This window comes from Lytechinus variegatus, chromosome 6 (genome assembly GCF_018143015.1).
Source record: "Lytechinus variegatus isolate NC3 chromosome 6, Lvar_3.0, whole genome shotgun sequence".
Taxonomy (NCBI): Eukaryota; Metazoa; Echinodermata; class Echinoidea; order Temnopleuroida; family Toxopneustidae; genus Lytechinus; species Lytechinus variegatus.
Genome location: NC_054745.1, coordinates 26,250,139 through 26,269,086, shown reverse-complemented (window position 1 = coordinate 26,269,086; position 18,948 = coordinate 26,250,139). Strand labels below are relative to the sequence as shown.

The 18,948-nt window shown below is 34.3% G+C and overlaps 1 protein-coding gene across 1 annotated transcript in view; it reads left to right on the top strand.

Annotated features, from left to right (window-relative positions):
* Nucleotides 1-11,398: 11,398 nt before the first annotated feature.
* LOC121417276 overlaps nucleotides 11,399-18,948 on the top strand; it is a 37,287-nt gene continuing 29,737 nt past the window's right edge. Inside the window, 3 exon segments of the mRNA XM_041610918.1 lie at nucleotides 11,399-11,664; nucleotides 15,920-16,122; nucleotides 16,655-16,778. Coding sequence (XP_041466852.1) covers nucleotides 11,607-11,664; nucleotides 15,920-16,122; nucleotides 16,655-16,778 — 385 coding nt within the window. The 5' untranslated portion in view covers nucleotides 11,399-11,606.

Below are 18,948 nucleotides of genomic sequence, written 5' to 3'. Positions count from 1 at the left end.
AAATTCATTTAATTTGGATATGAATTACAAGATATTTCAAATGCATAAATAGATTTTTTAGCAAATGATTCCATTCTAGAATTTAGAAGCTCTCAAATTTTTCTGAATTGAAAACAATTAATCTGAATGAAATTCATTAACTTGATCATTTATTTATCTGCTTTTTTCCCTTAATTAGTTTATAGCATTGCATGTCCATATATCACAAAAATATTAATTTATACTTTTTATTATTTTTTTAACTGAGTGTTCTCTATCAACAGTGTAATATATGGATCCTTATATAAGGTATATATTATATATATGTGTGTAATATATATAAAATCAAGTACATGTCGACACAGGTGCATTGAATTCCACCAGTGTAAATTCTGAGGTATTTTGGATTGGAATGTTGTTCTTCTTCAAAGAAAAAAAGAAATGTTCATTGGTCGAGTATATTTCAGTTGAAATTTACTACCTGTTGTAGATTACATGTACATGCAAGTATGAGATGTAAATTTGATTGGAATTTATTTCTATTTAATTACACAGCAATCACCTTCAGATTGTTTTTGAGAATGTTTGTCTACTTGAGAGCATCGCAATAAAATTGCAATCACTTGTAAGTCAATTTTTGGTTTAAAAAAAATCAATCGTAAGTCTTGAAATCAATTGCAATTGTGGTCTGCTATCCGAAACAAGAAGTTTAAGTTGATAGTTAAACTTTATCACTTTCATTTTCAGATGGAAATTTTATTTGGCCTACATCTGTAGATACATTCAAACATCTGTTTCGTATTGCAAATTCGCCTTGGGAGTGAACTATATGCCATAAATGTTGAAAATGAAAGATTCTTCATTCAAAATTTCACTGAATTTCTGATATTTAATCTTAAACTGATTAAATGTTTATTTATGAAAGAAGTGAATAAATTCATCTTCCCAAATAGAATTGTGTTAGAAACAATATGATAAATTTTTGACATATAAACCATTATCAAATAAATATTCATTTGAAGTACAATTTGATAAAAACTTTATGTAAATATGTTTCAAAATGTGGTAATAAGTTGAATGCATGTGTTGTCAGACATACACAAAATAAAGTTGAATAATTTTACTTAATTTGGTGTTCTTAACCAATGTCAAAGTTGAATTCAAATTTCCATAGTAAATTGAATAAATCAAATAGTGATTAAAAATTATAAATTGAAATTACGATAAATCCTTAAAAGCAGGTATTCATTAGATTCATCCTGCTTAAGATATTTGATTATGCATGTCTGGGGAGCGTTTCATCAATATTTTCATCCGACAAGTTGTCAGATCTGACATCTTTCCATGATTTTGATTGGCTGAGAGGCACTGTTCCTATGGTAACTGTCGGATAAAATGGGACTTGTCGGATATAACGTCCGACAAGTCCTTTCATGAAACGCTCCCCAGGTGTATCACGGAGGATTAACTAAAGAACAGTTAGAATCAATACAGAAGAGAGCACTGAAAATCATAACTCCAGGAATGTCTTACGATGAGGCAATTTCATTTCTCAATCTTGAGTATCTATGCAATCGTCGAAAAAAGCTCTGTCTTAATTTGTTCCAACAAATACAAAACCCCAACCACAAACTTAAAGGGGTGGTCCAGGCTGAACGTATTTACAGCTCAATAAATAGAGTAGAATTCACTTAGCAAAATGCCGAAAATTTCGTCAAAATCGGACAACAAATAGCAAAGTTATTGAATTTTAAAGTTTAGTAATATTTTGTAAAAACAGTTGTCATGAATATTCATTAGGTGGGCTGATGATGTCTCCACTTTTTTTGTGTATTTTGTTATATGAAATTAGGTTTATTCAATTTTTTTCCTCCAAGAACTAAAAAAATTGGATTGACAACTGATTTAGTGCATTAGATATTTATTGCTGCAACTTATTTCATTATAAGGGAGACATTTTATTCACACAAGTATGAAATAATGAAAAAAAAACATGATTTTATGTAATATAAGAAAACGGAAAGTGAAGATGTGACATCATCAGCTCGCCTAATGAATATTCATGACGACCCGTTTTCACAAAATATTGCTAAACTTTAAACTTAAATAACTTTATTATTTGTTATCCGATTTTGATGAAATTTTCAGCGTTTTGCTCAGTGAGTTCTACTCTGTATTAAGCTATAAATATTTTCAGCCTGGACCACCCCTTTAACTGTATCTTACTAGCAAAACATGAAACCAGATACGCACTGAGAAAAACCAATAATCTTGACCCACCAAAGTGTAATACCAATAGGTACAAAAATAGTTTTATTCCCTGGTGCTTATATCATTTGCAATGATAATTTATGTATTGTTTTAGATTCTTGTTTGGGTCTGGATTAAGTTTAATAATGGCATTATTATGGGCATGCATTTTAGGACAGTACTTCCTGATTTTTTGTATGTCTGTAAGTTTCTCTCCTTTTAAATGTATAATTGTTTTTTTTAACTTTAAATAATTTATGTGTATTCAATTTTAATATAAGAAATTATCAATCTTTGTAAGATATGAAATGTATAATTGTCAACCATTTTTATTTTGTACATAATCCAACCTTGTATACGGTTGCAATAAAGATTGAATTGAATTGAAAATGTAAACATTGAATTGAAAATGAAAACATAATTTATTGCCCTCATTACTTATCTTTAATTCTTAAATAACACACAATTTAACAAATATATGCAGATCCAAACAGGGTCTATTTATCTTTATGTTTTTAAAATAAAATTAGAATATAAAAAGACTCACAGAATAATATTACAGACAAAATAAAGATGATCGAAATCTGATTCATAACCATTAAAACAAAAATTTGCACTTGTATAAAAGGAACTTGTATCTAAAGATTTAGGAAATAGACTAATAATGTGAACTTAAGTGCACTAGGTAAATAACATTTCAATCTTAAAAGAAGGTTAGTATTCATTCACAGTGAATTGTTTTTAATTGTAGTGATCATTCAAACTTGAAAAGGGCTGAATAATCTGTATCTTTCTGATTACTAGATTTATAAGTGATCATCTGGCCATTTATTGATTTAAAAGGTGGTGTTAAAATGACAAATTTGAATCAAAGCAGCTGAAGAAAAGATTATCAACTTGAAAGCCCGTCCAGTTTTGTATTATATTGAAAAAATAGAAGATGCTGGTAGATGTTTAATTCACAAAACTTACCCCCTTTTACAAGAGCATAATACCGGTTCGAAAATTGACATGGAAACAACAAACTGTACATTTTCATGTGTTCTGCATGTAAGAACATTTCTTCAATTCATTTCAAATTGATGTGAGGGGATTCTTATCAAATGAAGTGAATGTTCACATACATTCATGCTTATAAGAGAAAAGTGTAATAAAACCGATATATGTTATTTTTTATAAACTTTAAACCAGGATTTCATTGCTGCACCACCATGCACTCTTCAGTTACATTTTTAAAAAATAAAGAAATCAATATTAAAACTAAATTATGAGTCAATGGAAAGCACTATAAAGACTTCAAGTAATTGGGTGTTTCGTACTGCCAAGTGATGATTCATGTATATATGTAAATATTTGTAAAACTGTTAAAAAGTTTCAAAAATGTTTGCAGTGTAAGTAATGCATTTATAATATGAGTCTCAGCCTCAATTTACCATTACAGCCTGATGAAAATTTATGATTTTTTAAATTATATTCATCACTTTCATTGTAAAATAAATAATACCCCCAAAAATGTTAGCTTTGTACATAAACTGCTTGGTAATGAAAATATTGTTGGCATTGTTTTATTCTCCAGTTGGACTCATGACATCTGCGTATTTTGAAAGTTTTTATCGACAGTTACTGTAAGCTTGTAATTAATTTGAATTTTTATCGAATCAAATCAAACTTAAATATATTTATTCACAATTGCTACATTTTAAAGTATTTTAACAGAATTTGATGTTCCATGATGGCTTGTTTATTTCAAATTTTGAATAAAATTTGCTGGTTTGTTCTACACTTGTGCTAATTAAATTTTATCTTCCAATGAGAAAATATTGTATAATGTTGAATATTTTGTATTTGTGTATGTAATTGATGAGAAATTTGAATGTGTTATGAACATACAGGGAAAAATTGAATGATGGTGCTTGAATACATATGCTCGTGCGACATTTGCTCTGGTCTTAATATCTCAGAGGACATAGAGTTAGCATTGTAAGAGGGTTTTTTGTTCGGAATAATGACGGATTGGGACTTGTTTACTTTGGGATGTTAGGTTTTATTTTGGATACCGATTTTCCATCGGATCGATTGTCGCAGGAGCAAATGAGATGGAACCGAAAGAAAAGACAAATTTTTTTAGAAAGGTGGGGGAAATAGAGGGAGAGTATGGGTGGAGAATAAAACGGAGAATGCATTGCAAAAACTCTAGTGTTGATTTAACACCAGTCCGGAACCTATATTATGACCACACCAGCGAAGTGGTAAGCAACACCAGTTTCGTGTTGGTATAGCACCAGATAGGTGTTTATACAACACCAATTAGTTTCAAAACAGCATCGGTTTGATTCCAAACTGGTGTTGTTTCAATACTTCTCTGGTGTGGACATATATATCCGGGCTGGTGTTACATCAACACCGGAGAAGATGGAGATGGAGAGAGGGGCAAGAGGGTTTGATGTGGGAGAGGCAGAGTTCGTGAGTAGTACGGATTCTCGATATTTGATCCTGTAAATATAAAGAATGTTGATTTCATGCAAAAATAATAATTTCTAACGTTCAGTTTTTTATGTTGTCTTAAAGTATTCCTCATCAACAAATCTTATTTTCATCTTTTATAGCAGTGATGTTCATGTTGGCAGCTCGTGAGAGGAGTACATTGTAGATAAGAGGGAGCAGACATAAAAATGGACGATGAAAGGGATACAAATTATATAAATGGAACAAATGAGAAAGAAAGAGAGAGAGATTAGAAAGGGGGACGGAGAAGATGAGGGAAGGTGAAAGAGAATATAAATTATAGAGATGAAAAGATGAGAGAGAGAGAGAGATTAAAAGCAAGGGAACGGAGAAGATAAAGAGTTAGCAGGTAGCAGACACCAAGAGACGAGATGTGGAAGGGGGTAGAAATTAGAGAGACAAAGAAGAGAGAAAATGAGAGACAGGGGATTGCGAAGATAAGAAATAAGCAAGGAGCGCCATGGGACGCAGAAGGGCTGAAACGGGATAGATGTCATAGAAATTGAAAAATTGAGAGAGAGATTAGAAGAGGTGGAGAAGATGAGGGAAGGTGAAAGAGAATATAAATTATAGAGATGAAAAGATGAGAGAGAGGGGGAGAGAGATTGAAAGAAGGGGTCAGAGAAGAGGCGTCAGCAGGGAGCAGACAAGAAGAGAGAAGGTGGGTGTTGAAGGGAATATAAATTTCATAGAAAATGTAAAGGTGAGAGATTAGAAAGAGAGGGCAGAGCTAGAAGATGAGAGTTTAGCAGAAAGAAAAAAAAATGGAGGCGAAATAAAGAGATTAGGTCTACAATAAAGGGGAAAGTTGTACATGAGAGTAGGGGCAAATTGCCAGTAAATTTTAGATCCAATGAGATCTGCAGTTTTATTACACATGACATAGAACACATGTGGAGCTTTGGGTAGTGGTTTAGTCGTCTGACTTTGAAACAGAGGGTCGTGTGTTCAAATCCCAGCCATGGCGTAATTTCCTTCTGCAAAAAACTCATCAACATTGTGCTGCACTTAACCCAGGTGAGGTGAATGGGTATTCCCGGTAGGAAGAAATACCTTGAATGTTTGAGCGCCTGTATAGGCGGTTTAGCAAAAGCCGGGGTATAATAGCTTGACCCGCTGTTAGAACAGTTTTCGAAACTGAAGTGGCTACACTGGGTAAATATACCTATAGTATTATCATTATTATTATTATTATTGTGATCGAAGATAAACTAAAAAAGCACGGCCTGTAAAAAAAACAATACAAAATAGCACAGTAGTGATATGAATACAGGTGCAAGGATAATTCGATTCCCACTTGGTGCACTAGTGCCCTTTGGTAGGGCATTAAACCTCTTAATTACCAGGTCCCTCAGAGAAGACTTTAATCCGTTGGTCCTCTGGTTGCTTTCTTACACCCATTCGCTTTCATGGCAATCAGGTGACAAAAAGCATATCACCATCATTTACCGTTTAACATAATTCTTAGATAGAGCCTGAATAAAGAAAGCATGCATGCAGTGCAAGCATAACTCTTTGACATAGGGCATGAATAAAAGAAAGTTATGTAGTGCAAACATAATTCTAAGACATAGGGCCTGAATGTATATGTACAGCACATGTCAACGTGTATTGCATGCCTGCACCATGCCAAGTGTTGAATGAATATGAAAAGCTCTAAATGGTTGGCTTTTAGGGTGAAAGGTGTCCTGGGGAGCGTTTCATTAAATGAAGTGTCGGACGTTTTATCCGACAAGTCCCATTTTATCCAACAGTTACTATAGTAACAGTGCCTTTCAGCCAATCAGAATCAAGGAAAGATGTCAGATTTGACAACTTGTCGGACAAAAATGTTGATGAAACGGTCCCCTGGAGGATCCTTCATAGTCAAACTGTAGGCATATTATACAGTGCGTCCCAGAATAAACGAAACCGAGATTTAGTGGTGATTTATCATAACTTTATCATAAATAAAATAGACAAATGATCTGACCTACCAACGAAAAGCTTAGAATCTCCTCTTTCATCTGATACTACTTAGATTATTCCTCATTAACGCATGAATGAAAAATAATTTAAGTATTTTCAGGTAAAAGAGGAGATTCTAAGCTTTAAAATGGTAGGCCATTTGTCTATCGATTGTATTTGTGATTAAGTACTGATAAACCATCGATAAATCTCGGTTTCCTTTTTTGTGGGACGCACTGTACAACCTTGTATTTTGATCATATATGACGTGAGCCTTGTATGTGAAGTCTGAAGACATTGAAGTAAAAACTGGACTGAGAATTGAAGGAGATAATAATAAAGTGATATATGCATTCATTTTTATTGTCTATCCTTGCTTCTTTATTTCGTGCACCCGATTATTTCATTATCACTGTGAGTATATTGTAAGTCATGTGAAATCAAACTGAAAATTGTAAATAAGTGCATACAAAATTATCGACAATTTATTAGACATTGCCTTTATAAGGAAAGTAAGAACAAGAATTTAAAAAATGGAAGGAATGTGAACGAAATATTAGAATGAAAAGAAGATAACTGGGTGCGTCGTGGTCTAGTGGTTCTGACTCTCGGCTTTCAAACAGGTCGTGGGTTCGAATCCTAGCCATGATGTGTTTTCCGTCAGCAAGAAATTTATCCACACTGCTCTCGACCCAGGTGAAGTAAATGGGTACCGGAAGGAGATTTATTCCTCAAAAGCTGTTCGCACCAGAATCGGTAGACTATATAGCTTACCCGGGGTAATATATAGGAGCGCCTTGAGCACCTAGATAGGTGGATAGGTGGATAGCTGCGCTATAAAAATCCTAAATTATTCATTTTTAAGAGAAAAAAGGACAAGGGGTTTGTGAAGAAACGGTTGTTGTGTTTTAGAGAACTGAGAAAGGGGGACCTAATTTACACGATATTACAACACTTTTTATGATCATAATAGCAATAATAACAGTGTCAATCAAAATCACGAGTGTTGGGTCTCGGAGGGGGGGGGGCGGATTGGGGGTTTAAACCGGCCACCCCGAGCTCCCTAAAAAATAATTTGAAAAAAGGAGTGTGGTATCAAACTCAAACACCCTCCCTTTTTACGAGAGTGGAGTTGCGCAAGCAGAACTGTGTTGGATCTACGAGGGGGGGGGGTCTCAGCTCATCGTTATTGGTTCAAACTAACTTGTCAACCCCCCCCCCCCTCTTAGCAAAAACCTAGGTCCGCGCCACTGTATAATGATAAAGCATATCATGACAATGTTTTTTGAAATAGCATGAACAGAAACAAAAACAACAAATTTTCTTCAGGGTCAGATTTCTTTTCCTTCAAACAGGAAGTTCACCCTGAATAAAAGGTTGTTATATAAATAGCAGAAAAAAATTGGTGAAGGTTTGAGGAAAATACATTAAATATTAAGAAAGTTTATTAGAATTTAAACGTTTGGATTTGGGACGTCATAAACGAGTAGTGTAAAATGCATAATTGTCATTTTTTTAATGGTTCGTGGTGACTTGAATTTTAAAAACGGGTGTGAAATGATTTGTCTCTAGATATACTGAACGGATGGTACAGTAAAAACCGTTAATTTTCTGAGAAAATTACATTTCATTTATTTTTTTTATCATAGGATATGGTGGAAACCTGCTCGCACATGACGTCACAAATTAAATATTAAAATTCTAATGACTTTTTTTTATTCTTTGATTTTTTTGTCTCAAACCTTTGATGATATTTTTTATATTATTTTCTGCTATTTTTACAATAAACTTTTTGTCAGGGTAAACTTCCTCTTTAATAGAAAAGGGAAGACAGTATACAGTGAATTAAATCATGGTTTACAGGCTTTTATGTAATTTAGGGCGTTTACTATGGGCCTATTTGCTTTTGAGGAATTTTATCTCGATCCAAACAATTAACAATCCCATCATCATTTGTCTTCGTACTTAGCAAATATCACGATAATCTTCAAATGAGGATATCTTAAACCAAAGCTGCCCAATGTGAATGTTACTGTCTGGTACAAATCACTGTTTGGTATAATATCACACCGAAAATAGCAATGAAACATTAAAATGTAAATTGGGTTGTCTGGTTCAAATCGGTGTTTGGTATAACATCACATTAAAAATCGGGATGAAACATTTAAATGTGAACTGGGTTGTCTTTTTCGAATCAGTGCATGTTTGGTATAAGACCACACCGAAAATAGGATTGAATATTAAACTTTGAAGTGGGCTGTCTGGTTCAAATTATCTTTTCGTATACAGGGGCGGTGCCAGGTTAGAGGGGGGGGGGGGGTGCAAGACAGTCTTAATATGATAGATGTCATATCTTTTCTCATGTAAAAAACCCAAGGCAATAATTTTATAAAGTTACATAACCTATACCTAATTTCTATTCTATTTTTATTTATTCCTCGATTTTCTCCTCTCTGTCTTATTTTTTCACTACTTGTAAAATCATACAGGAAGTCGTGTCCCTGTCCCCCCCCCCTTCCCCTGGGACACGCCGTCATTTTTCCTTTCCCTTTTATTAGATTGATAACATTATTTAACTGGATATACTCTTGATGATCCATCACCAATATTGCGATACACTCTTAAAATGCAGGGCAACATACTGTCAACACAACAATTGGGTTAAAAAATATTCAACTCTGGGTAGGTTTCAACCAATACTGTGCAGTTTTCACCCAAAAATCTACCCAGAATTGGATAAAGGTTTAACCAACTGTTGTATGGACAGTAGTTACCCAACATCTTAAGAGTGTAGATAAGAAGAAAACAAACGATGAACTCTGCAATGTTATTTGGGTACTTTATGTATTCCCCCGATGCATTCTTATTTATGGATTCTTTTGTAACAGATTACGTCAAAGATTAAAGGACAAGTCCACCCCAACAATAACTTGATTTGAAAAAAAAGAGAAAAATTCAACAAGCATAACACTGAAAATTTCATCAAAATCGGATGTAAAATAAGAAAGTTATGGCATTTCAAAGTTTCGCTTATTTTCAACAAAATAGTTATATGAACGAGCCAGTTACATCCAAATGAGGAAACTGATGACATCACTCACTCACTATTTCTTTTGTATTTTATTATATGAAATATGAAATATTTTTATTTTCTCGTCATTGTCATGTGAAATGAAGTTTCATTCCTCCCTGAACACGTGGAATTAAATTATTTTAACATCTTGTGTTTCAGGCAAGGAGGTCCTAATCGTCAAATTCGTAAAAATTGAAATATTGTATAATTCAAACAATAAAAAACAAAAGAAATAGTGAGTGAGTGACATCATCGACTCTCACATTTGGATGTAACTGGCTCGTTCATATAACTATTTTGTTGAAAATAAGCAAAACTTTGAAATGTCATAACTTTCTTATTTTACATCCGATTTTGATGAAATTTTCAGCATTGTGCTTGTCTGATTTTTCTCTATTGATTGAAATCAACATTTTTCTGAGGTGGACTTGACCTTTAAATTTTCATTTCCATGCTGCGAGTATTTAAACGAAAATTGTAGGGAAAATTTATCGGAAGTAGATATTCTCCCCTCCCCCCCAAAAAAAAAAATATCGACCAGGTTTTCCATTGAATAAACTATAAGTGACATGAAAACTTGGGATTCATAAATTCATGTGCTTGTTCTGTTGTGGGTAACGAAATGAGGCAAAAATATTTGAAATGGCCAGACATTTTGTATGTGGCAAATATTTCTTAAAAGCTACAAGCGAGCGAAGTGAACGAGCAAAATTGTTGCCATTTCAAAACGTAAATCAAATTTGCCATAGATTTTGATCTATTTAGAAAGTAATTCTTCACACGGTTCATTTCCTTGTCTCCTTTTTCCCTTGGTTGTGGAAATTTTGGGGCTGACCTTTCGAGCCCCCTCCCCCTCCCCTATTTCTACACCTTTGCTTTTATGTAAGCCTATCCAGAAAACAAAGAGTCCTAGGGTTAAAATCGGTTCCACTTCAAGATATGAAACATATGTGAGCGGTGGGACTGAAATTGCAATTGTGCACCATCGATTATCTGTCGTATAGGGTGTTGACACTGTAATTGTGCCCCCGTCTGTTTTAAAAGCCGGTAACTTCATTGGTCATTTGTTTTCATAGTTTTCCCTTTTTTCCCTTCATTTTCTTTACCACTATACTTTTTTCTCTATCTCCCTATTTTATATGCCCCATGAGAATTGGTTGCCTAAGCCACGTGCATTGTACCGTCCATTTTGTTTTTCTTTCTTTTACTTTTCGTCATGGGAAATTGAAAATTCCTTCCAAAAGAAATTGAAAAAGGGTCATGACGGGAAAGTTCTTTAGACAGAATTTGAATGACATTTCTTTTTATTCATTTTTATCATAATTATTCATCTATTATTAATTTTTTTTCTATTCAGATTTTCTTTATAGGGAAATTGTATTTGAAAATAGTGTTGACCATCCCCCCCCCTTTCAATTGTAAAATATTTTGAACTAGGAAAATAATGAATAACAATATTGTTCCACAAAATTAACCCTGGTGTGTATACTTACATAATATTGTATGGTGATGCAGTCTCGGTCTGCAAGTGTTCAAAACGTGATTAATGTGATTTTGGATTATAACACATGACTGTTTGGTGCAACTTTATCTTTAAAGTGTTTAAATACTACTCAAGCCCGATGGTGTGTCGTAAGATTAAATCGCCGATCATTAAGGGGTTGTTAATCGCGCGAAACAATCGTCCGGTGCAGTGTTCTCACAATCACCTCTCCCTTTAACGCGATTCAACCCTCGTCTATTTCTTCAATTTTTGTTTAATTTATTTCTGATCCTTGGAAAAATAGGATCCCTTTCCATAGAAGGGATTGATTTCTTCTCTTATTTTACAAATAAGAAAAACTAAGAGACAATGAGAGGGATTATAAAAGCTACACTGGCGATTCTCCTGCTGGCGTGTACAGCCCATGGTAAGTTTGAATATTTTGTTTCTTTTCCCCCGATATTTTGCAAGTTTGAAAATGAGTTTTATCATTTTCATTACACTCAATTCGCCATGCTTTGTTGTTTGGTTCGTATTTGCTTTTGAATGTCTTTTGCCTACTTGAACAGGTAATATTTGAAATTTAAAAATGTCAGAACTTAATATTGTTTCCTTTATATTCACTTTGGTCTCAGACTCTCAATTACATGTTATACCGTATTCTTGATGAACTAGTTTCAAACAGTGCTGTTAATTCTGAAGGGCACACATAATTACATAAACTTTGAATATCAACAGTAGGCCGATATGATTTGAAATAACTTAGGTGTTTTTTATCTAAACTATAATGACTTTAACCTTTGTCTAATTTCTGTAATGAGACAGGTTCCCATGGAACTGGGAAATAATGTAGTTGATTTATAATCATTGTAACCATATTTCATTTGTAATTGTTAATACATGTTAGGACTTTTGCCTGATTTGTATTTGTTTGTAATGTTATTAATGGAACTGAAAATGAAAATAAAACTTGAAGTTTGAACTTGGACATTTAATAAGACCATAAATGAATATTTTTCACTAACTATTCGGATTGGTTCTATATGAATGGCTCAGAGCATAAAAGTGAAAAATATTTTTTTTTCTTTGAAATGCCCCCCGATGTCGTGGTGATTTTTCCTTCATTCTGCCACTAACATGACTTATGTAATCTCTGTCTCAGGCATTGCTAAGTTTGTCATGTGACATAATGCGTGAAAATATGACTGGGCTTTTGTATAAGCCTTTGGGCGTGCTGTACCTACTGGGGCGGGGGCGGGGTCGCAATAAACATGTGCCAAGAATGCTGATTTTCGTGGGTTCATAAAAATATTTTCATTTGATATATTGCTATTAATATTATTGTGATTATTTCATTCTCTTTTATTATCATTTATATATTTTTTGTTCTTCATTTGTGTATTTAATTATTTATTTGTTTATTCACGCATTTTATTATATATTGTTAGTACCCTTTGGGGAGGACAAAGTCAGCCCTTTTGGGGTTTTAGTGCCCTATTGTATGAATCATGATCCAACATGTGTAGTCAACACTAAGTGAAGATGTTTACTTTCTGGACATTCCTCATGCAAGGACTGAACGATAGAAATTATAGCTATTACGCCAATCTTACTTATATCAATGTCGAATAAAAAAAACTTCTCATATATTCAAATGTATATAAGTCTCTGTACGTCAATCATATTTTGTAAGCTTTGCATCATTTGTCTTCATCTGACTAATGCGTTGTATGCATTCAATAAACTGAATTTAAATTTAATTGAATCGAGAATACATCCCCTTCTTAAGTGAAGACATATACCTCATCTGCTTTTTTACTTTTATGTTTTAGGCTTGTATCATTTTTAAACGAAAGAGGCAATATTATATCGACATTTTAAGATTTATTTAGGGATATAAAAACCCTTTCTCGCTTGTCAAAAATCAGTGCTGTACCATAAAGCAGATATGAAATAAGTATAGGAATATATATATTGCCTACAGATCAATATCTTACATGTAGGTTAAGCTATAAGCTAGCAATGATTAAACATTTCGTGTCGTCTTTAAAAGATATTCCCCCCCCCCCCCCCGAAAAAAGGGATAAAAAATATTGTTTTTTTTCTAAAAAAAATGTTATTCAGTAAACTACGGTAATGCACACCGGGCGCGCTAACGGGCTTTAATCAAAACTAACTTGGCTTTCTGGTGGGATGTGATTCTTTAATTAATCTTTTTTTTTACATGAAGCTACTGATTTTGAATGATGTAATTTATATACACTTTTGCCTGATTTGTATTTGTTTGTAATGTTATTAATGGAACTGAAAATGAAAATAAAACTTGAAGTTTGAACTTGGACATTTAATAAGACCATAAATGAATATTTTTCACTAACTATTCGGATTGGTTCTATATGAATGGCTCAGAGCATAAAAGTGAAAAATATTTTTTTTTCTTTGAAATGCCCCCCGATGTCGTGGTGATTTTTCCTTCATTCTGCCACTAACATGACTTATGTAATCTCTGTCTCAGGCATTGCTAAGTTTGTCATGTGACATAATGCGTGAAAATATGACTGGGCTTTTGTATAAGCCTTTGGGCGTGCTGTACCTACTGGGGCGGGGGCGGGGTCGCAATAAACATGTGCCAAGAATGCTGATTTTCGTGGGGTTCATAAAAATATTTTCATTTGATATATTGCTATTAATATTATTGTGATTATTTCATTCTCTTTTTATTATCATTTATATATTTTTTGTTCTTCATTTGTGTATTTAATTATTTATTTGTTTATTCACGCATTTTATTATATATTGTTAGTACCCTTTGGGGGAGGACAAAGTCAGCCCTTTTGGGGTTTTAGTGCCCTATTGTATGAATCATGATCCAACATGTGTAGTCAACACTAAGTGAAGATGTTTACTTTCTGGACATTCCTCATGCAAGGACTGAACGATAGAAATTATAGCTATTACGCCAATCTTACTTATATCAATGTCGAATAAAAAAAACTTCTCATATATTCAAATGTATATAAGTCTCTGTACGTCAATCATATTTTGTAAGCTTTGCATCATTTGTCTTCATCTGACTAATGCGTTGTATGCATTCAATAAACTGAATTTAAATTTAATTGAATCGAGAATACATCCCCTTCTTAAGTGAAGACATATACCTCATCTCTTTTTTTACTTTTATGTTTTAGGCTTGTATCATTTTTAAACGAAAGAGGCAATATTATATCGACATTTTAAGATTTATTTAGGGATATAAAAACCCTTTCTCGCTTGTCAAAAATCAGTGCTGTACCATAAAGCAGATATGAAATAAGTATAGGAATATATATATTGCCTACAGATCAATATCTTACATGTAGGTTAAGCTATAAGCTAGCAATGATTAAACATTTCGTGTCGTCTTTAAAAGATATCCCCCCCCCCCGAAAAAAGGGATAAAAAATATTGTTTTTTTTTCTAAAAAAAATGTTATTCAGTAAACTACGGTAATGCACACCGGGCGCGCTAACGGGCTTTAATCAAAACTAACTTGGCTTTCTGGTGGGATGTGATTCTTTAATTAATCTTTTTTTTTACATGAAGCTACTGATTTTGAATGATGTAATTTATATACATATGTATTGAAATGAGTATAGAGAAATAGGTCTTGAAATTGGTGTCTTTTACATGACATATTAACATGGGACAAGGGTCGTTGCAAGAACCTTAAAATTTGCTTCTTAACTCTGGTTAGTCTTTGATCAAATTATCAGACCGATATTGACTCAAAGACAAAGGTTGTACTATTAAACGTAATCGGTATTTGCGCATTGGATCTAATTATGAAGCCACTCAAATTCAAACCATTCTTCATATGAGACCCAAAGTAACCAAAAGTTCCTTTTTGTGTGAATTTGACCCTCATTTAACTGCATGATCAGTGATTTTAGGTCAAGTAATGCACGCGGTCTTAGTCATAAAACAACGACCTTTGTCTCCACAGCTATTCGTCAACGTTAAGAATGTGATTATGATATTTGTTAAAGATTTAAGCGGTAGTAATTAATACCAATAATTGAATGAAAGATAAAACAAAAGAGAATCGATAAATGTCCTTCGCCGCTACATGTATTTCACAAGTAACACGATATGAATGCATGGTTTTAACCTCTCGATTAAAGTTGTAAAATAGCTGGTATTAGATCGAACCTTTCGTGAGTCATTTAGAAGTTTAAAAAAAATGTAAATTTTCAAAATTACGAGAGAGAGAGGCAATTGCCTATAATACATGGGCGGAAATGTCTCCAAAGTTAGGGGGACCAATTTGACAAGCCCCCCCCCCCCAAAAAAAAAGAAAGTTTATCACCAAAAATGTATGGTCATTTTAACTCATACAAAATTTGACAAGCAAAAAAAAGGGGGAAAAAAAGTTTTCACCCAAAAAAGAAGGTCATTTAGTCCAAAATACATGTATTATTTCGATTGTGAATTGATGTATTTATCTCCATCATTGAAGACCAAAAATGGAAGCGGGACATTTGATATTGTGTCCCCCCTACTATTTTGGGTAGGGGAGATACGTCCCCCTGGGATTTTCGCCCATGCTGAAATACCCACCCCTCCCCCGCCACCTATCGTCAATATTTAACCTAATAAAAATGTCATTTTCTTTTTCTTTTCTCTCTTGTGATATTTATCTACAGCCGCCGATATCTGCGGGAATAATATGACATATCCGGGAACTCTAGAATCTCCGGGATTCCCGAGCCCCTATGCAAACAACCTTGAATGTTCAATGACGCTGACGGTCGGCAATGGACGTCTAACTCGATTACAGTTTCAAAGCGTTGATTTTAGAGACGACGGCGATGGCGTTATGGTTGAGGATGAGTACGGCGCTGTCACGGTAAATCTTGATTTTGTTTTATTTTATTTTTTTATTTTTTTTTGCAAAAAGAACGGCGTGAGAGTTAGCACCACGTATACTTAATTTACCTACCCGCGTGGAAACCATACCATCATGGTGATGTTTGCCTTTATTTTGCAAACCCCTGTATTTATTTGACACTAAACTAGGTATTATTATTTGACACTGGGCCTAAGTTAATTGATATCATTTCAGCACCGACACAAACCACTGGTAATGGGTTTTACGGACTTTGTAAGTTTTTATCTTACTGCTGTGTCATTTTTTTCTTTCCTAGCGAAATAGATACCCTTTTTTCATTATTTTTGTGTTTTGACACCCTTATCACGTTACGTACGTAACGTGCCCTTCCGTGAAAAAGACATCCTTTTTACGTGTTTTTTGGTCGCGCATGGTATCCACTCATCAATGTAAGTGCTCCCCCCCCCCGGTTTTAATCAGATCACTTTCAACCTCCCTCTCTCTCTCTCTCTCATTGGCCCTCTGTAAATTTCTTTCCCCTTCCCTTTAGTGGGTGACCGGCAGTGCAATTCCCAAGACTTTTCTAAGCACCGTACTCCATGTCACATTTGTATCTGATGGGGTCAACACCAACGGAACCGGTTTCCAAATGGCCTACGACGAGTATCCTCGAGGTATGGTATTTATTCTTTGAAATTTGTTGATAATTCTCGTAATGAGACTTTCCGCTTTAGTTCTTTAGATTTTTATGGGCTATTTTTTTGCACTGTGTTTTTTTATTTCATTTGTTCTGCTTGATCCAACCTTTCCAGGTCTGGCATACAAAACACATGATTGTACACACTATGTTATACGCTTTCCTTCACACACACACACACACACACCTTTTTATAATCACGCACTCCTCTCAACCCTCACAACCCCACCAAGAAGTAGATCCCAACTCACACCCACTCCCTCACCCACACCCTCAACCTCACACGCGCGCTCCCCACACAACGCATACATACATCCACACTCTTTCATAAGCAATGTCACACACTTTAATACTAAAAGATAATGCATCACGCATCCACCCACACGCACAAACCCATCCCGCATACGCATGCTACAGGCGTGATGGCTCAGTTGGTAGAGCGTCCGTCTCACAACCGGGAGGTCGGGGGTTCAAACCCCGGCCGCGTCAGACCAAAAGACGTTAAAAGATAGGAGTTGCTGCTACCCTGTTTGGCGTTAGTTCAACGATTATAAGGGATAGAGCCTCGTCGATCTGGCGCTGCACAGTGGCTGCCGGGCCCACGATCAATTTGGGCAAAGCAAATTTTCGGAGTATTTCATTTCATGTCTATTTCGAACAATAAATTATGGATTTTCATTTTCATTTCATTTTTTTTACAGACACGCCTAAATTACCATACCTAAGCGTCCTCACCCTCACAAAGCCATGCAATCATTTGTTGGCTCAAAGTAACAACTTATTAATTTTTTCCCCATTGGGAGCCTAATTTTCTACAAGCTCTGCTATTTATTTAGGCTCCTCACTGTTTTACATTTTGTAGTGTACCTTATGCTTAAATACTTATGTTAGATATTTAATTTTATCATATCATTGATACACTATGTTTATGAACACATTTGCTATGTACATTATGATATTTGTTTCAAAAGTGGAATCAATAAATGAATCATATCTATGAATTCAGTAGTTACGATTCGATGGAGATTTCCAATCATCTATACAGTGCGTATCAAAAAAAAGTTTACACTTTGAAAAAATCCTGTAAAACTATGCATTTGTAATTTCCTGAAGATTTTTCCACATTTTAACATTGGTACAGGTCCATTAAAGCAAATAACGATATAACTGTCAAAAAATATTTCCGCTTGAGTGAGCACCACTTACTTTTGAAAAGTTAGTGAAAAATGATTTGCGCAGAACATTGAAATAGTTATGCGAATAAAAGTAGACCGTAATCATGAAGAACACATGGAATTTAGCTAGTAATATTGATTTGAAGATATCTTCTACTTTGTTAGACTTGTTTCCTTGCCCAAAATACTTCGAAGAGTGCATTTCGCCCGACCCCTCTTCCCCACACACCGAGCCCATCGTGACGATATTTGCTTTACACTGAGGTGTGATTTACATGGAATGGCTTAAGCTTGATTCCATTATGTTTATCATTGCTAAAATTGAGAAAAGTTTGGAGAAACAAGTATTTAAATGAAAAATGAAATGTAAACCCACTTTCAATGATAAAAACTCGGTGAAAAAATGCTGGAGATATCTGATATAAACTTTTCTTCAGATTCAGTTATGTCCTCAGATCCAGCTGGCACAAATAGGGTAAAGGTTGTGCTTAATAAGAGTTGAAATTTCACTATGGGTGGCAAAATTGTTACAAAATGCTGGAATGTATCCGTTTTATTTCAATTGACTAAAAGTGCAAGGGAAATGTATGATAAATGTTTCGTAGGGTAAGTTTGATTTCGCCCTTTCCCCTTGACACAACATTAAAACGAGCATTTCTGCGCAAACAGATTTCTGCGAGCTTTACAGAAATGGACAGTGCTCACTCAAGTGTAACATTCTGACAAAACTTTTACTTTCATTGGATAGATGAGACCCAAACCCAAGATTATACATGCAAAAATTACCAACATGTTGTATATTTTTAAATTCCCAGGGCTTTTTCAAAGTGTAAACTTTTTTTTGATACACACTGTATAGACCTTTTAACCATCTCATATACTTTATCTCTATCCTATATACTATATCACATTTTCGTTTCCTCTCACGTTTATTTGTTGTTGTTTTTTTTGTTCTTTTCGCGACTAGGATCA